General features: G+C 46.2%; 1 protein-coding gene and 1 pseudogene across 4 annotated transcripts in view; one reads left to right on the forward strand and one right to left on the reverse strand.

The window, feature by feature from the left end:
• Positions 1-1,481: 1,481 nt before the first annotated feature.
• Positions 1,482-25,414, reverse strand: part of GNL3L (G protein nucleolar 3 like) — a 36,013-nt gene continuing 12,080 nt past the window's right edge. For 3 of the 4 annotated variants that reach the window (XM_090265418.1, XM_090265416.1, XM_090265415.1), the window contains 13 exons: positions 22,240-22,286; positions 21,221-21,316; positions 20,376-20,489; positions 19,500-19,583; positions 14,505-14,643; positions 13,108-13,211; positions 11,068-11,212; positions 8,491-8,578; positions 7,798-7,972; positions 7,572-7,714; positions 7,220-7,356; positions 5,966-6,093; positions 3,243-3,524 (listed from right to left, as the gene is read on the reverse strand). In XM_090265418.1, coding sequence (XP_090121544.1) covers positions 3,258-3,524; positions 5,966-6,093; positions 7,220-7,356; positions 7,572-7,714; positions 7,798-7,972; positions 8,491-8,578; positions 11,068-11,212; positions 13,108-13,211; positions 14,505-14,643; positions 19,500-19,583; positions 20,376-20,489; positions 21,221-21,316; positions 22,240-22,286 — 1,667 coding nt within the window. In that variant the 3' untranslated portion in view covers positions 3,243-3,257. Of the gene's footprint in view, positions 1,820-3,242; positions 3,525-5,965; positions 6,094-7,219; positions 7,357-7,571; positions 7,715-7,797; positions 7,973-8,490; positions 8,579-11,067; positions 11,213-13,107; positions 13,212-14,504; positions 14,644-19,499; positions 19,584-20,375; positions 20,490-21,220; positions 21,317-22,239; positions 22,287-25,414 lie in introns of those variants that run through there. The other variant, XM_090265419.1, reaches the window with a different exon arrangement.
• LOC149991360 (DNA (cytosine-5)-methyltransferase 3B pseudogene) lies at positions 15,113-18,229 on the forward strand (annotated as a pseudogene).

Genomic DNA, 25,414 nt, shown 5'->3' on the forward strand with positions numbered 1-25,414 from the left:
AAGAAGAGGAAGGTCTAGTCCAGGAACAAGTATAAATGACCCATGGACATGAACAACAGGGTGGGGATTGACTGTGGGAGTGGGGTCGGGGAGAGCAATGGTGGGGAAAATTGGGACGACTATAATTGAACAATAAAAAGAAAAAATAAAGGGCCGATATCAGAGGCTGGCATACAGCAGGTGCTTAATCGATGTTAAGGAGGCACTACGATGCAGAGAAAATGGCCTGCTTAAGGTTACCACACCTGGGTTCCTTCCAATCCTGTCACCACCACTTAGTGTCTTGGGCATATCCTGACAACTATCTGAGCCTGTTTATTTTTCATGTATGGGAAGACTAATCCCTTAGTGGCAGAACTGTATTGAAGGGTAACAGAGGATCAGGTTTCCAGGATTTGGCGGTTTGTGCTCAAGCTGTACATAATTATCTCTCTTGGCTGCTCCAGAATGCAGTAGTCTGCACTTCTCTGACAACTAAACTGCAGCCAAGGGCTCGCCAGTCCTTCCTGTGGTTCCACTCTTTAAGATTGGAATAGGTAAATTTGGGGGTGACAGCATGAGAGGAAAGGCTAAGTAAGATGTGGCTCTGGGTCCAAAGATGTGTGGAAGTTTGAGGTGGGGGGCAAAGACTGCCCACTCCCTTCTTATGTCTTCTCAGGTTGATTTCTGGGAAATAAAGTCATGTTCTTAACCACAACACGGAGTTAAATAGATTGTTTTTGCTGCCATCACCTTCCCCAGTCCCTTGTGAGGGCCTCTGACACTGTTGGGCTTCTCTGTGCTTGTCTGATGGGGTAGGCTCCCCCAGACGAGGTAGCTAATTAATTTTAATGGGGTATAGGACTTCTAGACACCAGAAAAGGACTTGGATGATGCACCTGATTGGCACCTCTCTTGAGGATGCAGCCTGTGAATAAATGGTACCAGAACCCTTTTGGATTGTGGAATTCAAATGCTGGTGCTGGATGAGCTGTGGTCATACAAGGGCAAGGCCCACTCAGACTGCTTCAGTCCAAGGGACTGCTCCAACTCAGTCTGCCCAGAAAGGCCCTAAGGTGAGGTTACACACCTAGCTAGACACGCTACCAACAGGCACCTTGTTTTCCCTTCATGTGAGCAAGGTAGTGTTTACACTTCAGCACCAGCCAGGCTCGTGTTCCCTTCTTCCCTCTATCCCAACCAGAGCCTTCAGACACAGAAAGCTTATCACTGTTCACTCTACTCCTCCCACTGCAACCCACATGAGGATCTGTGGACTTGTGTGGAAGATGCGTGAGCTGCAGCCCATTGCATAAGTGCTTGCCACTGAAATCTGTCATGGACTGCTAAAGAAATCACCACCTTCCCAGGGACCCCCAGGTCTACCAGCAGCCTAGCCTCTAGTTGCATATTTAGGTGTCCAAGAGGATTTGGTGAGGGGTCCGGTCACCCACCCACAACCAGGCCAACCTACAGGGTGGGGATAAATTGTTAGCATCAGATCTGTTACCATAATTTCTTTTATTTCTGTTGGAAAACACAGTGAGGGTTAAATTAAGGGCATTGGGCTGGTCAGTTCCAGCTACTTGGGACTCCTTCTTTCCCCTGAAGAATGGAGGAAACAGTGTCAGGGGAGGAGTGGTGGAGGAATTCTTTTAATATGCAGGTGCTTCAGCGAGAAGGAAACCATTTTCCTTCATCTGTATTCCGCCATCCCACTGGAACTGGTACTTGGAGAGTGGAAGGGGTGACATCAGTCAGTCACCAGCACTGTCATCAGCATTGCCAGACAGGTCGAGGGCAGACATCATGGAATCAGACAGCTTACTGGCAAGTTTATCTGCAGATGGAGAAATACAGTCACTTGGTGGCTGGCTTGCCAACAGGAGGCCTGCGGGACTGGCTCACTTACTCCCCCAATACTAAATAAAACCAGTGGGCTGCTAGCCGCCACTGCTCAACCTCTCAGGCAGATCCATTTGTCTATGTGTGAAATTATCACCCCAACTCAGATTCTGTTTTCGACTGTCAGACTCACTGGGCTCCAAGTATTTCTACCCCTTGCTAGTAGCAAAACATCAATTTCTTATTACTGTGCTTGAACATATTAGCACTCTGTCATTACCTTCAAGGCTCTCAAAGGGACAGTAGGGACATTGAGCCTGAATTCTCACCTCCCATCCTCCAGCCACACCCCACTGTTCCTCTGGAAATCCTCCTCTGCACACCCTTACCCCACTAACGTCTCCAGACTGGGTTAGGTTCCTTCATTGTGCTTTCAGTGTCTTCATAGTGATCACTGTATTTTGTCAATGTCTGTTTTCTTGTTTTCCTCCCCACTGTCCAATAAGACCAGGAGTTCCAGGACAACTGATATCAGGATTCCCGGGTCTCAGTGTGGAACCAGGCCAAGAGTCAATGGTTAGAAACAGCCTAGTTCAAATAACAGAACTTAGGGGGTCCATCAATCCTAGGTTTTTATTTTGGCTCTGTTAAATACTAATTGTCTTACCTTGAGTGTGTCACTTAATGTCTCTGGGGCTCAGTTTCCTCACTTATCAAATGTGGATAAGACTTTTGCAATGGATTTGTAAAGATTAGTACAGCATGAAGACATAAATGGGCCAGCCACACAACAGAGCGCCACTAAAATGGAGGAATTTCCATGTGAATTGACATGGATATATCTCTAATATATATATTGAATGGAAAATGATGTGGCTAATTGTATGTTCAGTAGACCAGCATTTGTATAGAAAGAGAATAAAGAATATATAGATGTTTGCCTGTGTGTACCTATCTCAGGAATGAGATACAAGGAATTAACTGGTCGCCTGTAGGAGGGTAGCCTGGATGACCAAGGGACTGGAAGGAAAAAGACAATTTACTTTAAATCCTTTTATACATTCTAGATTTTGAGTATATTGCCTATTGTTAACGTAAACATTATATATAGCCTATGAGCTTCCTATCACACAGAAAGCAGCTGATAAATAAATGGTGGTTATCACAAGCTAGGCCAGTGTTCTCCAAGTGTGGTCCCCAAAGGACTAACAAAAGCACCACCTTGGAAGCAGTTAGAATCACAAATTCTCAGTCCCCATGGCCAACCTTCTCAATTAGAAGTTCTGGGGGTGGGTCCCAGAAATCTGTGTTTCAACAAGCCCTCTGGCAGTTCTAATATAAGCTAAAGTTTGAGAACCACTGTGCCTATAGGTGAAACTCCTAACCCATCGCTGCCCCCTAACCCTTGCCTGGGGCTGGATACATGGAGATGCTCACTCAGGAGCCCCAGGTGGGCCCCTTTTTGGAGCACAGGGGGGTTGTCTGGTGTCCCCACCTGAACGCTTCTGCATCTTCTTCTTATTCTTCAGGGCGAATGCCAGAGCCTGGCCCTGCTGCAGGGGGTCTGTCTCCATGATCCTCTGTATCATTGGGCGGCGGTCCACTGGGCAGACGTTTCTGGGGCAGTCGTCCACATTGCGCTTAGCCCACCCCTTCTGATGACGGTTCGAATTTGTGCAATACCCAGTGAGCTCACCGATCTGGTGAGACAGAGGACAGCAGTGAGGTCTAGGCCCCCAAAGACTTCTGCAGAGGAGGCAGGAACAGGCTTGGATAAGAACAGGGAAACTGGAGCCATGCCGAAGTAAGCTCCAAGTCTGGCTCCACCACAAACTAGTAGGTGGTTAGTTAACCCCTCAGCTGCAGTCTGATCATCTTTCAAATGGGGATGGATAATGGGGAACTTGCATGGTTTTCACAAAAAGAAAATGAAAAAGTGGAGTTACTTGATCAGTGACAATTGATATTACAATGATTCTTTGTTCAAGTGACCCTTCAAGGCCTCAGTCAATTTAACAAATATCTTCTGATACCTATTTTGGGTCCAGCTATGTGAAGGGACACACTGGAGAAATGAGTCAGATGCAGTTTCATCTTCGAGAAGCAACCAGGCTAAAAAGGATACAACCAACCATACTACAAGTCAGAATATGTAAGTGCCTGCCAAAGAGACATGGTGTTAAGTGACACAGGTTGAGGGAATGGTGCTGGTCAACATACTTCCACTAAGAGGAGGGTCATTCCTGACTGAACACTCGAAAAACACAGAGCATAGCTGGGCACCCCAAAAGGTGTCTGTTTGGCTGGAATTGAAGGTACATGTGTGTATAGTAAAGGCTTATAACAGAAATTTCACTATGTGCCAGGTACCATTCTAAGCACACCTGTGTGTATCTGTATACACATAAATATATGAATATGTATACATGTACATATACCTATTAACTCATTTTTAGTATATGATGGGGAATTACTACAGGTCCCTAAGGAAAAACAGCATATTCTGGGGTTTATGGACTCAGTGAGAAATATTATCAGGGGGTGCCCTTAAATGCACAACTTTACACTGATCTTCTTATAAGCACCAGGGGAACCTTTGGAACTAAGTGAGGATGGGAATGGAGTGAAATCCTTCCACTGCCCCCAGTATAAGCTTCATCATCCACAGAGTGCAGGTAACAGTTTCCCTCCTGGACTCCCTGCCTCCACCTGACCCCTTTCTTTCTAATGTGATTTTTACCCCAGCTGCCAGAATAATAGCTCTAACAAACAAACCTGACCACGTTGCTTAAGAAATCCTTCCAGAGGTTATGTAGCCATCAAAAATGAGGGACAGTTCTCTAAGTAATCATGTGGGGCAATGTATAAGATGAATTTGTAAGTGAAATAAGCAAAGTGCAGAACAATATGAATAGCATGCTACTATTTGAATTAAATTAGGTATCTGTATCTGCTTGTATGTATATATGTGTGTGTATAAAGATGTAGTTCTAAAAGGACACTCAAGTCTGCTAATAGCGACTGCCTACAAGGAGGGGACAGAGTGGCTGGGAGACAGAAGCAGGAAACTTACTTTTCACTCTACACCAATTAGTACCTTTTAAATATGTACACATATTACCTAGTCAAAAAATAAATAAGAAAAAAATACTTTAAATAAAGAAAATGGAAAAAAATAAAACCTCTTGACCCATAAAAAAATAACAACTTTCAGGGTTTTCCTATTACCTATGGTTTAAAGTCAAACTCAAGGCCTTGTGTGATTTTACCCCAGATTCATCTTTCCCTGCGTCCACCCCACTCCAGCCACCCAACACCACTAGTAATTTCCCCAAACACTCCTGTCTCACCCTTTTGGGCCTTGACATGAGCACAGGCTGAGTTCCCATCAACAAGCTGCTGCCGCCCCCTTCCCCAGAGAATTCCTCAGTCTTCAAGAGGCTTTCCTGACCCGAAGTAGTAGAGGTTAGGGCCCTAGGTCCATGTTCTCCCAACTTCTGCCCCCAACCCCAGCCTGTGTCTCCTATCACAGTGAAGATGTCTGTGTCTGACACCCTCTAAAGTGTGACCTCATGAAGAGCAGAGATGGGGGGACTGGCAGCTAAGGAACCATGAACAGGGAGGAGGATCCATGAGAAGGGAGGTGACATGGTCAGATTGGGCGACGAGAAACCATGGGACATTTGTCCAGGTGAGAGAGGATTGGAAGTTTAAACTAGGGTTATAGGAATGGTAGAGACAAAAAGAAGCTGACAGTTTCTCAAGAGATTTAAGAGGAAGAAGCCATTGGGACTTGGTGAATGACTGTGTATAAGATCCTGAATACGAGCTGGAGGGAAGGAAAAGTCACGGACACCCAGCTTTGCAACTTGAACAACTAGGTGGCTGGACAGGCATACCTGTGCCCTGGGCTGGAAGCAGGCTGGGAAAACTGCTTGAGAGAGCATGCCTCCTCTTTGGACCTGCCATTGCTTAGCAAAGGATGCACCCCACAAGGTGCCCAGGGAGCCCACAGGGAACAAGTGAACAACCTTCATCTCCCCACCATTAGAGGCAGACCTCGTGGGAGCCAGGCGGAAGGGACTGACCATTTCCAGAGCCTTAGATAGAGAGGGTTGCCATGAAGAAAGGGGACAAGTACCTTATGCACGGTGGTTTTATCTTCCAAAGCATCGACTATTTTCATCATCGGAGAATGGAGCCACTTGATCTCCATTTCAAGTGGATCCATGTCACCCAATAGTTCATCAGACTCTCCATTGGCCAAACCTTTAACACAAGCAACATCGCTGTCAGGGCTCTGGCTCCTCCCTGCTGTTAGCCCCCTGGTCAGGCCCCAGTGGAAAGGAAATGTGGACAGAGCCCATGGCAGTAGGGAGGAAAGGCTCTTTCATTACTGCTGGGAGGCCACAGGACAAAGGATAAAAAGCACAGGTTTTGCAGTAGGGCACTCGCCTGCTGGGAGCTGGTCTTGGAGCCTCAGATTCCTCATCTGGAAAATGAGAATGCCACAAGCCCTATGATGCAGGGCTGCTATGAGTCATAGGAGAGGACTGCCTGCAATGTGCTGGCCTAATACACTGCTCTCTCTGTAAATGACAACAAATGGTATGCCCTCCCCAGGACTAGGCCTCTTGCTCCCTCCCTCTGGCCCCTTGCCTGAAGCTGGCCCCCCTTGCAAACGGTAAATGTGCCCATTGTCTGAGTCCACACCACCCTTGAACCTGCTTCTAAGCTTCCCTTCCATCCCCTTCCTTGGGCCTCTAATCCCTACTCACGCTTCAAGATCCAACACTAGGGCCAATTCCTTTGGAAACTCTCACTGGTAACCTCCCCATCTTCTCAGTCCATCCTTTTAACCACTGACCTACTCTGAGCCAGGAGAGTCTTCGACAACAGGGCAGGAGAGCTGGTTTGAATGTCACCATTGCATGCCACTGACTATGCACCATTCAGCAAATATCACCTTTCTGTGACTCACATGCCTCACTCAGCAATGAAGGTGAGAATGAAAATCTAAGAATGGACATGCAGCGGCCGAGGCAAAGCCTAGGGCAGCATGAGAAGGGGTTTTTGAGAGAAGAATCTCAGTCCACTCCAGGTCCCAAGGGCCGGGGAAAGGGAGTTTGCATTTATTGAACAATGCACCCTGTACATAGTACTATTTTAATTTTCTTCCCTATACACCAAGAGCTCACAACCACCCCCATGACCCAAATAAGAATTATCCACCCTATGCGTGAAAGCATTAAGTTTAGAGCTGGTTAAACAATTTTGTCAAAGCCAGAGTAAGACCAGAGAAGGGGGAGGTCAAGTACGGAATTTGTTCTCAGGTCCATGTGGCTCCAGGGCAAGACCAAGTGCCGTGCAGGCCAGTCCACTTGCCCTCACTTACATTCCATGGTGTCTTCATTGGCCTGCTCTGTATCCTCAATGTCGAAGACTTCAGTCATCTCCTTAACAATCTCAGCACTAAGATGAGTAGGCAGAGTGTGGGTGGCTGGTGGGAGTGTGTAGAAGCTGATCTTCCCGCTGCATTGGGAGGTGGGAGGAAATTGGTAGTAATGTCATTAAGAGAGCAAATTGCCAATCAATGAGTTCCCAAGTCAGAAACAGTGAGGGACAACAACCAAACCCTGCCAGTGGCTTCTGAACAAGAGGCTGAGTTGTTGGTTAATCCCTGACCCACAGTGCTACAACTCATTCCACTTTACAGAACCTCACCCTTACCCCTACCCACTCCTCACCTCACCCAGTCAGCCAGGACTGTTTTGGCTGCCTCCTCCTGGTTGTATATGCCTCCCTTCTTCTTCTTCCCCAAGCGCTGGGCCACCAAAGTCAGAAAGTGCTCAGTAGTCTGGAACCCAGAGATGCCGTAGTAATTGGAAATCTGGTGAAGAGAGGAAGAGAAATCACGAAGGAGAACAAAGGGCCATTGGAGTGGGGTAGAACATGAGCAAGAGCCCTGCGCACCTCCTCCAGGTTGCAGCGTTGCAGGATGGTCTCCACCGGGCTCACGGGGTCCACCAGCTTTTGCACATGGATACAGTTGCGCAGAATGGTGCCCACCTCTGAGTTGGGTCCTGGGACAATGCCTGGGGCATCCAGCAGCCTGATAAACTTGTCCAGGTGGACCTCCTGCATGAACCTGGGCAGGAGAGGAAAGAACAGAAGATGTAGAACACTGATGAGTCCAGATGTGTCTGGCATCCTTTAGGCTCCAGGCACACAGTTGGGAGAAGGTGTGAGGGGCAGATTGCATATAGATGAGGGTGGAGAGATGCAGGGCCAGGGCCTTTGGGGTCCTACAGACCTGGGACTGAGTCTAGCCTAGTCTCTGCCATTGCGGACTGAACTGTAGGACCATGGGTCAGCTTTTGACTCTCTGAGCCTCAGCTGCTTCACCTAGGAAGCAAAGCTGCTTATTCATAGCCATTGTTGTGTGGCTGTTAGGAGGCTTCAAGGAGTTAACAGGAAGGGGGGCATGCAGCTGGGCGCCTAGACCACATCTAGGGTGTACCAGGTAAATGCAGGCTGTTAATGAGACTCCTATGGCCAGGGAAGAATCAGAGGCTGCCCCAAGATAAGGGAAGGGGCAGGGGCTGAAGGCATTGAGAGCAGGGGGAATGGTTGTCAGTGGAAGTGGGGGAATAGGCAGGTGCTTACTTGGTGATCCCAGGAATAGCTCCCACACTGCAAGCACGGCTACGCTTCAAACTATTGATCAGGCTGCTCTTCCCCACATTAGGAAGGCCTACAAAAGAGTGGCAGATGGCTCAGCACAGGAAGGGCCCTCGAGAACATCTGGGAGGCCGAGGCAGGGGCAGTGACCAGGCCACAAGGAAGCCAAAATGAGAGCCTGGCCTCTTGTCTTCCCACCGCAGGCCCTAAACAAGTCCCTACCTGGCCTTTTTACCCCTCCCATTCATTTGTAAACACACTAGATCAATGTGTCCCTCTCTCTAGAAGTGACGCTCACCTCCCACCTATAACCAGTCTAGGAAAGGTGCTCAATGCAAAGCCTCTATGACATGATCCAACAGAGGTTGCACATTGGGACATGTCCGTGAAACACAAAACCATCTATACTGCTGTATAATTAACAGGCGTGGGGGCAGGGGGCTCATCTCCAGATGTCCCTTCTCTGAGCAGCTGTCTGCTTGTGGTGCTTTTCTGTTGGGGCATCTGTGGAGCACCTCTGGGCCTGTGGATGTCTTTGTTTCTCCCTCTTTGGTTCTCACATTATCACAATTCTCCTTCTGTGTCCTAGAAGTTACAAGTCTACTGCTCTTTCATATATGGGCGGGCGTTCGTGCATGTGTGCATGCGTGTGTGTGTGTGTGTGTGTGTAAGTCTCTATATGTATTCCCCCCCACTCCCTTTGTGTGTGTGTGCGTGCATGCATGCGTGCCTTGTTTGTTCTCATTCTAAATATCCTTTTCCACTTTTTACTTTCTCTCCTACTCAGTCTTTCTACCACAACTCTCTCTGTACATCTCTTTGACAGTTTGTCTCACTGTCTCTCATTGTAGCCATTGTCTTTTCTCTTCTCCGTCCCACCCCACCAATTCTACCTCTTTGTAATTACTTCTAAGTCAACTCTGCTCACGTTCATTTTCTCAGTGGGCTAGTCTCTCTTCATGTACACTCCTCTGTGCCTGTTGCATTGTCTTTCTCTCCCTGTGTCTCCCGAACCCCCTCCTTACTCCACCCCCTTTTTCCCCCTCCTCTAGGCATATATATCTATCTCATCATAGACGTGTCTGTGTATTTGTCTCTCTGTGAATCTGGGTGTGTGGCTGTGTCTGAGAGCCTAGTATATCTGGGCACATGTGTCTCTCTTGGCTCTATTCGCTTGAAAGAAGTAGAGTTGGGGTGAATGTGTAGGAAGCGTTTGGTTTGCATGTGTTTTGCTCCTGGGTCTGTCTATCTCTAGAGGTGCCTCCACTAAGTCTGCTCGTATACACATCTCTGCACGTGTGGATCTGTACTTGTGTTTATGGATCTGTGTGTTCCTGTGTCTCCATTTTTCTTCCTGCTTGTTTCTCATATGTTTCTCTAAATCTGTCTCTCTATCCCTATGTTTGTCTCTTTCTCATTCTTTCTTTGGATATGTATATGTGTCTGCCTCCCCACATACATGGGGTGGCTTTAGCCCTCTTATATCTCTCCTTGCAGGACTCCATGCACATCTGTCTCTGTGTCCATTTGGTATTTCTTTCTGATCATATTTCTGTCTCTCTGCATGCCTCTGTCATTCAAATCTGTCTCCCCTTTCCACTGGCCACCAACCGCACCATTTGGCTTCCCAATTCCTTTTATGTGTCTATTCAAGTATGTACATCTACAGTAGTCCCTCTCTGTATCACAGTTCACTTATCGTGTCCTCACTATATTGCAAGATTTTTTAAAATATTATATTTAATTATTTATCGCGGATTTTTCGCTATATCGCGGGATTTTGTGGTACTGTATATGTATGTTGTTAAAGTTATGTAGATTTAAGAGTGTAAAATATGTTTAAGAACATAAGTAGTGTTTATAAAAGTGTGTAAAAGGTTAATAAGGGAGTGGGAAAGGTTAATAAGGGACTGGGAATGGTTTATAAGTGTGTGAGAAGGGTTTATAAAGCCTTAAAACATATATAAAAACTAAAATAAATGTAAGGTTCATACTTCGCGGATTTTCACCTATTGTGGGGAGTCTAGAATGTAATACCCGCGATAAGTGAGGGAATACTGTATACCTTTTTCCCAGTGTCCGGCTTTCTCTTCCATGTCTGTGTCTCTTGATTTTACTTCCTCTCCCTAATGGTCTACCTCTGTCTCTCTCCATTCCCCCATTCCAAATTTACCATCCTTCCCTCAGTGCCCTGGGATCCAGACAGACCCAGGTTTGAGTCTTAGTTCTGCACTGTCTCAACAGAACTGAGTCCTTCCAATCCCTTTCCCATCTATGAGCCTCAGTGATCCTCTCTGTAAAAGGGGAATGTTCACCATCCCTTCCTGCAGCTCTGGTGGATAAGGTGGTGTCAACTCCAAGCCTAGCCCTGTGTACTTGGTCCATAGTGGTTCTGAATATGCATTCCTGTGTCCATCGACCCAAATTACAAATTATGAAACCCTTTCTGAACTTCTCTCTTCCCCCAAAAAGGTAATATGAAGTTCCCAGGATCCTTATCCCCAGTGAAGCCCCCTTGCCAAGGAGAAGCCTTGGCCCCATGGCCTCCCCCAGGCGCCTTACCCACAACACCCACACGGATGTGGGTGCGCACTTCACCGAGGCGGCAATAGTTCCCCAGAACCCTCATGAGGTTTTCAGCTCCAAAGCAGGCTTTGCTCTTCAGCAGTGACTCAGAGGCCTGCTCTACTGGCACACTGCAACGATTCTAGAAAAGGAGGGATAGTACAGAAGAAGCATTAGGAGGGAGATGTGGTCTGAGCCCAGATTTTCACCTTTCAGAGAAACTTTCAGGGTCTGCCTGTGATCATTAAGATCCCTGACCCAAAGTGGAAGGCTTCTCACACAGGCACTGGATACCTGCCATTTCTCTGCTGTCCTCGGAGACCCACAAGTTCTGTTTTTCCACTGTCTTCTTTGTCCCCACCTCTGCCTATACACGTCTCTTGCTTCCTTCAGCAGGGACAGGATGGCATTATAACCTAGGGACAGTCCAGATCGGACTTCCAACTCTTCCTCTCACAGGTGTGTCCCTAGCAAATCCTGCTTCCCTTCTCATGGTCTTGGTGCCCTCGTCTGCACAACAGGGATGCCTGTCATCCCTGCCTGCAAAGGACAAGGCCATTCCAGCCTCCAACTCTTTACTCCTGATGCCACCTCCTCTGCCCATAATGCCCTTCCATCTCTTTCTCTTTCCTTACCCACCACAGCACTGCAAAATAGAAATTAATCTAAATATCCAACAATAAGAAACAGGTTAATGAGATATATCTTTAAAGTAGAAAACAACTAGCCCTGGCTGATGTGGCTCAGTGGATTAAGTGCTGGCCTGCGAACTAAAGGTCACTGGTTTGATTCTCAGTCAGGGCACATGCCTGGGTTGTAGGCTAGGTCCCCAGTTGAGGGTGAGCAAGAGGCAACCTATCAATGTAACTCTCACACATTGCTGTTTCTCTCCCTCTCTTTCTCCCTCCCTTCCCATCTCTCTAAAAATAAATATATAAAAAATTTAAAAAACAGTAGATAATGACTGAAAGAAACCTGATAGCAAAGGATTCTTACCACATTTTTGCCATCAAAAAGGTCAAAAAATTTTTTACTGAGATATCATGTGTCTTCCAGATTAGCAAAGATTACAATGTTTAATGATAATGAATGTTGGCAAGGGTAGAGGGAAATAGGCCCTATCACACATTCATCTACCCCATTGGCAGGAACATAAATGGTACAGCCACTTGGGGGGGTGCAATCTGCCAGTGTTTAGGGAAATATAAATGAAGAAAGCCTATGACCCAGCTTCTCCACCTCTCAATACCTAACCTATACAAACATGTGCAAGGCTGTATGTTGAAGTACTGGTTATAACAATAGAACATTAGAAACTAGTTTTCTTTAGCATCAAAAAGTCAGCATCTTTACAAAAAGATCCTGAAGGAAAAAAAAAATCAAGCTTCAGGATGACACGTGTGATACCTGCAAACACTATTTTCCTTTATATATCCATCCCTGTATATATAAAGTACAGAAAAATATCTGGATCCTTCCATACTGACAATGGTAGTTACTTCTAGTTATATATGGATAAAGGAGACTAGAATGAGGGATATTGGTGAAAGGGTAGTTAAGCTTTATCTATAATTGTTTTTATTTTTTCTACTTTATGTTTAATAAATAATAAGTTTTACACCTGGTAAAAAATTGAAAAAATGTCCCCAGCACCCAGTTTCTCTCCCTAGAAGCAACAAATGTTTTCGTATACTTTAATATTTTACAATAAAAATGTATTTGTGTTAATGATATAATTAGGAAGTAGTGTGATGTTTTAAAGATAAAAATAAAGCCATGTATTTTAAAATTTAACAAAGTAACTATACTTTCCAGTTTTTACCACCCTTATATCTCAAAAAATGCTCCCTAAAGAGTAATAATATTGGAAGGAATAGAATGAAACTAATATTAAGTTATCTAGTAAAGCAAACAACTCAAAGTTGAAGGCCCAATTCAATTACCAAAGAGCTGGAGACCCAAGCCTAAGTCATGATTTCCCATCCCTGGCCCCAGGCTACCCTGAAAGAATCTAGATGGTCCCTGGGCCCAGCTTACCAGGTTTTTGACCTGATGCTGGGTGCTGGCCTTGAAAGCCACGGTTGGCAGCTCATTCCGAAGGTAATCCAGCCACTTCTCTACAACCTCCTTGGGGACCAGGTCTGAAAGAAAGGAACAAAGAGAACTGGTAAGGAGAATATGACCTCGATGGCTCATTCCAAAGAGGTATCTATCCGTACCCAAGGTTAGGCCCACCTCCTGCCGACAGGTATCTATCTCCCTGGCCCTGCCACTCCCTGTCTTGTCCCAATGTTAGTTAGAAAGGACATTCTATTCTAGGGGACCATTTGGCCCTTCTTGACAGGACCGCTCTTCCCTTAAGGAAAATGGGAAAGCTAGCTATTTGGTCCCAGATGCCTTCCTTCCAAGCCAGGGTGCTCAGGGTACCCAGGCTGCCAGAGGTCTCCCAAAGATTGTGCTTCCCATTCCCTCTCTAGATCATTCTAGTATTGACCAAAGGTCAAGAATAACATAGACAAAATGACAACAAACTCACAACTATCAACAACTGGATCTAAAAAATAAAAACAAAATCCAACTAAGCAAACCAGAATAGGAACAGAATCATAGGCATAGGGATCATTTTGGAGGGTTATCAGCTGGGAGGGGGAAGGGGGAGAAATGGAGAAATGGTGCAGGGATTAAGAAGCATAATCGGTTGGTACAAAATAGATAGGGGGATGTTAAGAATAATATAGGAAAGGGTGAAGCCAAAGAACTTATATGCATGACCCATGGACATAAACTAAGGGGGGTGGGATTGCTGGGGGAAGGGGGGGTACTGGGCAGAGGGGAGCAAAGGCGAAAAAATTGGGACTACTGTAACAACATAATAAAATATACTTTAAAAAAAAGAATAACATGGGCAAAAATGACTACCATTTATGAGGTACTGACCACATATATACCAAGTACTTTATTATTAATTTTCACAACCACCTTGTGAGGTTGGGACAATCACAGCCCATTTTACTGCTAGAGAAATGGAAGCTCTTGAGTGATATGACTAGTCCAAGATCTCAGACAAAATGGCACAACTGGGATGAGGCCCAGACCTGAATGACTCCTGAGCCCATGCCCTCATCTTTGGGTTCCAGCTTAGAGAAGTCTCCTGGGTTGGCCAGTCACAGATAAAGCCCAGAACAGCAAGAAGGAGGAACCAAAGGCACACAGGCTTGGACTCCATTCCCAATTTCTGCTACACTCTGTGTGTGTCTTTAGACAAATGATTTCACTTCCCAGATTCCTGGCTTTAAAAACTGGAACAAGAATTTCTACCTTGCACAATTGTTAGGCATACCACTGAGCTGCTGGGTCTCAGGGTCTGGTCTAAGCTAATCTTTCAAGAAGAGCTGGCCCCTGCCCTGCCTTACCGAATCCTTCTCAATACCCACCAATCTTGTTCAAGACCAGGACCAGCTTCTTGTTGCCCTGTGCACACAGGACAGCCTCCTCCATCTGGAAGCAGCGACAGCCCAACGGGTCCCTGGCATCCAAGACTTCCAGAATCACATCAGAGTATTCCACTACCTGCTGGGCAGAGGATGAGCAATGAAGGCAGAGAAAAGATTGGGTAGCAATCACACAGACCAGTGAAAGAAAAGGTCTCCATCTCAGTCAGAAAAAACAGAAATGGAGAGGAGATAAAACTAGATTGGTGTCCTCCGTAAAGGACTTTTAGAAATGGGTCCCGACCTTCTCCCTCTGCCCTCTTCAGCCTGCGTTGCTTCCTCACAGCAGCTGCCGCCAACCCCTGACCACAGCCCAGTGGATGATGCTCCAAGCGTCCCCAGTATATGCCACGTGCCCACTGGCATGTTGAGGAGGGAGCAGTCACACCCAGATGGCAGCGCAGGGGTTAAGTGGCCCAAGTAAATTCAGCTTAATTCGCCAGCTGATCTCTCTACATGGCCACCCATTTCTGCAGGGGCCGGCATGTCCGGACCCAGACCCAAGGCTCTACCACGGAGCTGCACCCCAGTCAGGCTCTGGGCAGGAAACAATGATGGGAGACACCAGGCAACTCAACAGAGTAGGACACCAGGGGAAGGAAGAACTCCATCATCACCAATGGGCGCTGCAGTGACCAGTCTTCTGACTCCAAGGACATACCCCCGCCTCCGATTCTGGAGGCTGTCAACAACCCAGAGATAAGAGGCTACAGATCAAATTCACAACTGTCTAAGAGGGAGGTCTCCAATCTGCTAAGTTATACTCAGGCTCTGATGGGCGATGGGAGAGGAACGGACAGATGAAGATGGCTCCAACACTCCAGTGTTGCCAAAAACTCTATGTGAAACCAGGACTTGGTCTGAAAACGCAGCTGTTCAAACCCAAAATAACACCAGTGCCTCTAGTAGAAAGAGGCACAGGTCTCTGCCACGTTCACGTTCCACCGAAGGCTGTCAGGGCCACAGTCACATCATATTTAAGAGTCCCGGGTGGAGTTCTCAGCTACCAGGTCCCTGAGGCGGCAGGCGGCATCCTCAGCAGGCACACTGTGGCCATCCCCTGACAGCCCCTACCTCACCATCAACCTCACAGATAATCGTGATGCCCCAAAGCAGCAGTACCCCTTATACCCGCCTGGCCCAGGACAGTCAACAGGAGAACTTGGACTTCCCACAGGTGGATGCAGAGGGCAAAGATACAGATGGCACCAAGTATCACGATGGAAGGAGTTTGGAATAGGAAACCTTGTGTTGGGAAAGATCAAAGGCTTCTCCTGGTGGCCTGCCACGGTGTTGTCTTAGAAGGCCACCTCCAAGCACCAGGCCATGTCCCGCATGTGGTGGGTCCAGTGGTTTGGTAATGGCAAGTTCTCCAACATCTCCGCAGATAAGCTGGTAGCCTTGGGGCTACTCAGCCAGCACACTAATCTGGCAACCTTCAATAAGCTGGTCTCTTATAGGAAGGCCATGTACCACACCCTGAAGAAAGCCAGGATAGGGGCTGGCAAGACCTTCCCCAACAGCCCTACAGAACTATTGAAGGACCAGCTACATGTAGCCCATGTTGGAATGGGGCCATGGGGGCTTCAAGTCCACCAGGATCAGGGGCCTCAAACACAACAACAAGCAACCAGTTGTTAATAAGTCATCGGTGCGTTGTACAGGCAGTGGGAACTGAGAATCAAGGAAATACGAGAATAAGACTCAAAGATGCACAGCTGATGGCTCAGCCACCTCCACTGACTACTGCCCCCCATCCAAGTGCCTCAAAAAACAATTGCTATAACAATGGCAAAGAATGAGAAGACCAGAGTTTAAAGCAAGTGGCTTTGGATGTTGCCAACAAGAGTAGTCTGAAAGACAGCTGTTTGTCCTGTGGTTAAAAAAAAACAAAAACCAAAAAGACTTTTTAGTTTGCCTTTGTTTCAGTTCCCTAGCTTCTGTTGTTGTTTCTTGTGATGCAGTTTTCATTTTAGATTTCATAGTTTTGATCCTCCTTTTTCTAAACCAGTCCCTTTAACATCTCATATAACAGTGGTTTGGATCTAATGAACTCTTTCAGTTTTGTTTTGTCCTGGAAACACTTTCTCTGCCCTTCTATTCTGAATGACAATTTCACTGGATAGAGTATTCGTGGTTGTAGGTTTTTGCTTTTCATTACTTTGAATATTTCTTGCCAGTCCCTTCTTGCCTGCAGGGTCTCCCTTGAGAAGTCAGCTGACAGTCTAATTGGGACCCTTTTGTACATGATTCTTTTCTTCTCTCTTGCTGCTTTTAAGATTCTCTCTTTATCTTTAACTTTTGACATTTTGATTATAATGTGTCTTGGAGTGGTTCTCCCTGGAAAAAAAAAAAAAAAAAAAAAAAACCAAAAAGACTTGTGTCCTTACACCCTCTCTTTGAGGGTGGGCTCTGCCAGATATGCCGGGACTGGTTCCTCGAGCCGTTCTATATGTACGATGATGATGGCTATCAGTCCTACTGCACCATGTGCCATGAGGGCCACGAGCTGCTCCGGTGCAGCAACATGAGCTGCTGCCAGTGCTTCTGTGTGGAGTGCCCGGAAGTGCTGGTGGGCACAAGCACAGCAGCAGATGCCAAGCTGCGGGAGTCCTGGAGCTGCTACATATGCCTCCTTCAGTGCTGTCATGGGGTCTTGCAGTGCCGGAGAACTAGAAATGTGCACTTCAGTCCTTCTTCACCAGCGACACAGGTCTCAAATATGAAGCCCTCAAGTTATACCCTGTGATTCCTGCAGCCTGATGGTGGCCCATTCAAGTCTTGTCCGTCTGATGGAATTGCCACAGGCTACTTGGACCTCAGAAAACTGGGCATCAGAGAAGTATATCGCCTCTGAAGTATGTGGAGAATCCACCACCACTGGCACTGTTAGGCACGAAGGCAATATCAAATATGTGAATGATGTTAAGAACATCATCAAGAAAAATAGTGAAGAATGGGGCCCCTTTGACTTGGTGATTAGTAGAAGCCTATGTAATGAGCTCTCAAATGTGAACCCTACCAGGAAAGGCCTGTATGAGGGACAGGCCACTTTTGAGTTCTACCACCTGCTGAATTACTCACGCCCCAAGGAGGTTAAGAACCGGCCCTTCTTCTGCATGTTTGAGAATGTGGTAGCCGTGAAGGTTGGCAACAAGAGGGACATCTCTCAGTTCCTTGAGTGTAATCCTGTGATGATTGATGCCACCAAAGTGTCTACTGCTCACTGGGCCTGATACTTCTGGGGCAACCTACCCAGGATGAACAGGCCGATGATAGCATCAAAGAATGATAAATTTGAGCTGCAGGACTGTTTGGAGTTCAACAGGACAGCAAAGTTAAAGAAAGTACAGAAAATAACCACCAAGTCGAACTTTTCCCTGTTGTCATGAATGGCAAAGAAGATGTTCTGTGGTGTACTGAGCTAGAAAGGACTTATGGCTTTCCTGTACACTACACACATGTCCAACATGGGCCGTGGTGCCCGCCAGAAGCTGCTCAGGATGTTCTGGAGTGTGCCTATTATCTAACATCTCTTCACTTCTCTGAAGGACTTCTTTGCCTGGGGCATGGGGCAGAGCCAGAACCTAGGAGATGCATCCCAGGCTCTGCCCTTCCTCAGCTCAGCTGTGAGGGGTCAAACCATGTACCTCATCAGTGCCACCTGATGCTCTCCTGGCAGGGGGAGCCCAAGGTGCCAACTTCTTGCGCAATTCAACTTAGCTGTTTGGAGTGGCCAAACACAGTGCTCATTTTGTCTTCTAAAATTTTGAGACATTAAATAGTTAGCAAAGATGGTTTTTTCCCCTCTGCTGGGTTTACCACTCAGGAACAATGGCTAATATACCAAAACCACAGTGCCTTGCTCTCCAATACTCAGGTTAAGGCTAAAAAGTCACCCAAGACAGTTACTACAACTTTTTTTTTAAACATCTGTGGCAACTTGCCTCCAGGAGTGTGCAGTGGTAGACATGTAGCTAAGGGACATTTTAAGGGGTCAGGATACTTTTTTTTCTAGGACAGAAGAGGAAATGATGTCTCTGTCATGCTTGAATTTTACCCAGCATGTTCCCCTGGCCTCAGTATAAAGGGCTAAGATTTGCTGTTGCGGACCCAGTGAGAGTAGTTTCCACACTAATGATTATTTCAGCAGGGATGAAGTTATTGTCATATTCAAGGCTATTTCTTCCCACAGACCCAAAGGCAGGGCCAAACTTAGTTAAATCCATCCCAGTGACTGCTCCTCCTAGGAGCTCAGGAAGGGCGTGGGTAGGGTTATAAGCTGACATATATTATGTAGGCAGACATGGATCCTTGCTATCTCTTTTCTATGTGAGGGGATGAAAGAGGGAGCTTAGGTAAGGAGCCCCCAAATGCACCCTCCCGACTTCTGCAGACACAGCTCCCTAGATTATAAGGATGACTCTAATTCCTCAGCTTTTCTCTAAACTCAGAAGCAGCAACGGTCAGGGGCAGAAGCACATTCCTTGCACCTTTCCCTCATCTAAGAGATTGCAGGGGGAAGCTGCAATAAAAAGTCAGTCCTCCCTCCACAGATTTTAAAGTCTTTTTCTTTTAATTCTATGATAAATTGTTTTTAGGGATAACAGGAGGTCAGACAAGCTGCATTTCAGAAATACCATTGTAATAATGGTTTTTAACACCTTCTGATCATCTTACTGATGCTATTTTGTAGAATAAGGAATAACTTTCATAGGTCTTGTGGAAATTTTTAATACTATTTTTTTAAATCTGACTTCTATTTTTGTTATACAATTTTCATAAAAAAAATTTTTGTAACTAGAGCCATGTAACAAGAATGGGGGATAATTGTGCCTTGCAATTTTGCTAATTTTTAGGCTGAAAGATGCCTAGAGTTTACTTTATGTTGAATTAAAATCAGTATTTCTCTGAAAAAAAAATGGATCTCCTCCATACCTTACGGAACTCCTTGTAATAAGCCTTCCTTGTTGCCTCATCATCCAGCTGAGGAAACATATTTAATTCCTGCAAAACTTCCTCCTAAAGGGAAAGAAAAAGACAGAATGATCTGGGGGGAGGGGGCGGAAATAGAGAGTGAGAGCCAGGGCTTTGGAAACATGAAAGGCTAGGGAAGCCATGTGAGTCCCAGTCCACCAAAGAGTAGCTCTGACCAGCCAACAAAACTGGGAACTAGAAGAACAGACAGACCAACATGATGCCTATATGTGCCTATGTGTCAGTGTGTGTTCAAGCACCAGATGGAGGCCTGAGTGTGCACATGGGTGTGTTAAGGAGGAATGGGAGAGGAAGGTGTGAGAAAAACAAGCCATGGGGGACATGGAATGAGGAAGGCAAAATATGTGCTTTATGTAGAAAAGGGACTATGAGTTGGAAAGTGCATATGCTGTGAGACCAGAATATATGCCAGAAAGGCAATAAGAAGCCCAAGAAGGGAGAGGACATCTCCCTCACATATACTACTCTCTCAACCCTCCCGTCATACCCAGTCCCTCTCTCCCTCTTCCCCTAGTCCTACATCTCCCAACCCCCATTCCCAACCGCCCCCTCCCCATACCTGTCTTTGGGATCCAGCTTGGGAGAAAGGACCTATCCAGGGTTGTTCAGTCACACAAGACTCAAAATGGCCCTTTACCTCCCCCTTATCCTCCCTCCCTCCATCCTCACTCTTTTCCTATGCTTTCTGCACTGATTCCCTACTTCCCTTCCAACCATCTCACACCCTCTCTCTTTCCTTTTCAGAGAGCAACAGCAAAAGATGCTCTTGAGCAATCCCACACCCGTCCTGCCCAGGGACAAAGACTGTTCCCTTACCTTGCTCTCAAACTCCTTCTGGCGTTGCAGGACATCCTGACAGTAGCTCTCCATGGTCCTGTGTCTGTGTCTCTCCTGCTCCCGGGCAGCCTGCTGCTTCTCCCTCATCTCAACCTAACAAGTGACACGGCAGGACTGTAGCTGACTAGGTGTGCAGCCTAAGGGAGGGCTGGGAGACCGAGAGTAACAGGGAGCGGGTGATGGAAGGAACAGTGTGACATGGCAGAGGTGGGAAGAGCAGAGATACAAGGACAAAGCAGATATGACAGCAGGAGATAGTGGGTCTGAGATAAGAAAAAAACAGAGAGGTACAGGAATGGAAAGAGGGGCATAGGAAGCCAAGCGAGAATGTGTTCCTGGCAGAGACTGGAATCCCTACAGACCAGAGAGGAAAAATAACAAAGTTGTGGGGTGTCCCACCATTTATAGAACAGGGAGGGACTGGAAAAGAGGAAGGAGGACATCTAGGAGAGTGAGATGACAAGGAAGTCAAAGTGGGAGTGTTTCAAGAAAAGCAGTCTCAAATGCAGAGAGTTTGGATCAGATGAGATGAAAACTATCTATAAGTCTAATGTCAGAGAATGCACTGATGAGGCCAGGGCGGGGGGGCGGGGGGGAAACGGGGCATTTCAGTGGCATGATGGGAACATAAGCCAGACAGCAATGGGCTGGGAGGTGAGCAAATGCAGACACTTAAAGCAACTACCAAAGCAACACCCTTCCTTCTTCCTTCCACAACAGCTCCCGTAACCCTAACCATTCTGGCCTTTGCTCTTCCATTTACCCCTCCTGCGGATCTGGCAGTCAAGCCAAACCCCCTCTCTCTCCCATGGTAAAGGGCTTACCCTCTTCTTCTTTAATACAGCCTCCCGGATGGCATGATCATTGGAGTGAACAAACTGGGGAACGGAGGCCACCTTGGAGGCTGTTTTCTTTCCATTCTGCTTTGCAGGATGGTCACCACACAATAGGGAAAAAAAAAATCAAACAAGAGCTAATGAACCCAGAGAAATCACCCTTCCCAGGGAGGTTAAAGCTTCTCAGAAGTGTAGTTGTTGGGGTAAAAGGGAGGAAAAGAGCAAGCAAAAAGAAGGGTTCTGCCCCAGAGGTATTCCCATCTGGCTAGAGAGAAATCATCCTTCCCCTAGCCAGGCAGGGACTGACTGAATAATCCCAGGAAATGGGGTGGGGTAGGGGTACAGGGAAGTTTTCCCAAGTAAAGGCCAAGGGAAAAGCTAAATAGTTCTCAAAGTATGTTCCTTGGACCAGAACCAGCAGCAACACCTGGGAACTCATTGGAAATACAAATTCTCAGTGCCAAGACAAACCCACTAAATCAGAAACCCAGGGGTAGGGCCCAGCAATCTGTGTTTGAACCAGCCCCTCCAGGTAATTCTGGAGCCCTAAAGTGTGAGAACTTTAACCATGCTAAAATTTGAGAACCACTACTCTGGCCCCAGTCTTACTTGTCCACACCTTTCCTGGCAGGACCAGGAGATCCAGGAGCTGAAGCCAAAGATTATGTTTTGGCCTTTCTCCTCCCCATGAGTGATAGAGACCTGGCACTCAGACTCAAACTCCAGATGCACTACCTTGAACCTAGGAACTTTCTCACTAAGGCTCAGTTTCTTCATCTAAAACATGGGATGGTGACAATCCCTACCCAAGGTAAATCAAGCACAAAGTAGAGTGTGGCTTGCAGTGTAAACTTAACAAATGCTGCTGATTCTCTGCTGTAGTCGCCCAGAGAGGGGAGAAAAGCCACATCCACCGAGTCCAATGTGGGTCTCTTCTAGGACAGGCAGCATGTTCCTAGCTTACCCCAACAATGGGCATACCTTACCAGAGGGTGGGGTCAACTTACCTTTACCTTCTTGCAGCCTTTGGGACCTTTACCTGGCTTTTTATTTTCTACAAAAAAAAAAAAAAAGAGCTGTCACTCACCTACCCAACATTTGTTGACATTTTAATCAAGGCCAGGCCACACTAGGACCTAAGGACGCCTCTGGCACCGTGTCTGTCTAGGCTCAGGAGAAGACCAGGAGGAACATGCCACCAACGCTGTTAGAGGGAGTACCAGTTATAATGCTTGGAGTATTATTTCAATGTAAGCTAAAATAATTCTCAAGGAATCCTGCTTGTGACTCTTCTCTATCCCCCAACTTCTGGCAGGAGGCAACTTGACGATTTCAGCACCAGGCCGAGGTGGAGGGGCTGGGACCATGGAAAGGTTATCTGAGGAGTCCCAGCTGGCCAAGCCAAGGTAGATGCCCTCAGCACATGGGGAGAGAACGGCCCCTTCCGGCCATCCCTGCTCAGGCCATTGCCTCCAAAGGGACTTGCCTCCCTTGGACACAAGGAGAGAGCTCACTTTCCCTAGTCACACCTTAACAGAGCCCAGAAATTTAAGAGGCTCTCCTCCTTCAATGAGAGGTCCCATCTGTCATCCCCTTCATAGTTGGCCTCTCAGGGAAGAATGGCTGTCCTTACTTAATTCTCAGTACTTACAAGGTGGCTAAAGGAATTCCTAGAAGGGGATATTCTGGAAGTTCAGGATATAAATAAATATAGGAGCAGCCTGAGAACACCAGAACAAGCTCCCCAATCTCATCATGTGGTTCACACCAGAGTTAATGTAGGAAACAAGAGAATTTAAATACTAGAGTAGTTCCCCTCCTCTGCAAGATATTCATTCCAAGATCCTCAGTGGATGCCTGAAACCACAAATAGTACTGAACCCTATATATATATTTTACTATGTTTTTTCCTACACACACATACCTTTTCACTTCAGGGAAACACTCTTTGGAGTCATTGTTAACTAAAATAACAGTTACTTAAACACAAGCACTGTGATACCGGGACAGTCGATCTGATAACAGAGACACCTACTAAGTGACTAATGGGAGGGAAGTATCTACAGTGTGGATACTCTGGACAAAAGGATGATTCATGTCTCAGGTGGGATGAAACAGGATGGCACAAGATTTCATCATGCTACTCAGAATGGTGTGCAATTTAAAACTTATGAACTGTTTATTTCTGGAATTTTCCATTATTTTCAGATTGCAGTTGACTGCAGGTAACTGAAACTGCAAAAAAGCAAAAGCGCGGATAAGAGAAAACTACTGGACTGTGAATTCTTAAGGAGATTCAAGATACTGCAAAGGAACTGTGTGACAAAAAGATTCCCAAGACCCGATATTGAATAAAAATTCAACAGATGTAGTAGAAACAGAACATCACTAACAATAAAATTAATAAGCTGGAAAATCAAGGGAAGTGCTTGCTAGAAGAGAAAAAGAATCCAAAAAAATGTGTAAGAATAAATTTAGAAAATGAAGAATAGACACAGGAGAGCTACTATATAAATAACAGGAGTTCCTGAAAGATAAATAGGTACAAATGGAGAAGCATTTTTTAAAAATAATAGATAAAAGTTCCTTTAGTTAAAAACAGTCTTGAGGTTTCAGATTAGAAATGCTCACGTAGTACCAAGATTAACGCAAAAGACATATCCAGGGCATATCTCAGTGATATTTCTTTTTTTTTTTTTTTTTTAATTTTGAGAGTACGTTTATTAAAGCTGGGCACAGTGAAACAAAGAAAGGGCTCAGGGTAGAAGCAACAAGGGAGTAATAGGAGAGAGCCTAAGCAGTGCTCTGCTTTGGCGTTCTAGGAATGTTATAGGAAAGGAGTGAGCCATACAGGGCTGCCATGGACCCACTGAGAAGTAAGTTACAACGAAAGAAGTGAGCCAAGACGGGGCTGTTGCTAGCTCACTGAGAAGTCGGAGAAAGGGGGGCCTTGGAGACAGTTTCAGGGGTAAGCCTGGGATGAGCTACCACTGCCTATGCTCACCTGGTTGCAAGGAGAGAAAAGTAAAGATGCACACCTGAGAGGGAAGAAAGGCAAGGGTGTGCTGCAGATTTCTGAACTCCAAGGATAAAGAGAAAAATCTTATAAACTTTCAAACAGAACATATTTCCAGCAAAGGCAAGAAAAATGGACAGCCTTCTCAAATCGACATCTCTGAACACTGAAGATAGAAGAATAACCATTACAAGTTCTGAGACAAGGGACTGTGTTCCATGCCAAATCCCTACACCCAACCAATAGATCACTCTGACCTGAAGTTTAAAAGAAAGACATTTTCAGCTCTGGCTGGTGTGGCTCAGTGGCTTCAGTGCCGGCCTGCAAACCAAAAGGCTGCTGGTTCAATTCCCAGTCAGGGCACATGCCTGGGTTATGAGGCAGGTCCGCAGCTGGGGGCAAGCAAGAAAGGCAACCAATGTTTCTCTCCTTCTCTTTCTCCCTCCCTTCCCCTCTCTCTAAAAATAAATAAATAAAATTTTTAAGGAAAGAGACATTTACAGATGTGTGAAGATTACCACCTCTATTCCCCTTCTGGAAAAACTACTTGATGTGCCCTGACTGGTGTGGCTCAGTGGACTGAGCATTGGCCAGCGAACCAAAAGGATGCTGGTTCAATTCCCAGTCAGGGCACATGCCTGGGTTGTGGGGGTGTGCGAGAAGCAACTGATCAATGTTTCTCTCCCTCTTTTTCTCCCTCCCTTCCCCTCTCTCTAAAAAGAAATAAATGAAATATTTAAAAAATAATAAAATGGCAATAAGTACATATCTATCAACAACTGAATCTAAAAAACAAAATAAACTAACAAGTAGGAGGGAAACAGACTCAAAGATACACAGAACATTTTGACGGTTGCCAGATAGGAGGGGGCTTGGGGGGATGGGTATAAAAGGTGAAGGGATTATTCCTGGCTGGTGCGGCTCAGTGGATTGATTGAGTGCCGGCCTGCAAACCAAAGGGTTGCTGGTTTGATTCTCAGTCAGGGCACATGCCTGGGTTGCGGGCCAGGTCCCAGTTGGGGGCAGTTGGGGGCGTATGGGAGGTAACCCATGGATGTTTCTCTCCCTATTTTACTTCTTCCCTTCTCCTCTCTCTAAAAATAAAAATAAATAAAAATTTTAAAAAGGTGAAGGGATTAAGAAGTACAAATTGGTAGTTGCAGAAT

The sequence above is a fragment of the Furipterus horrens genome, unplaced genomic scaffold (assembly GCF_987537825.1).
Source record: "Furipterus horrens unplaced genomic scaffold, mFurHor1.1.pri manual_scaffold_17, whole genome shotgun sequence".
NCBI classification, from domain to species: Eukaryota; Metazoa; Chordata; class Mammalia; order Chiroptera; family Furipteridae; genus Furipterus; species Furipterus horrens.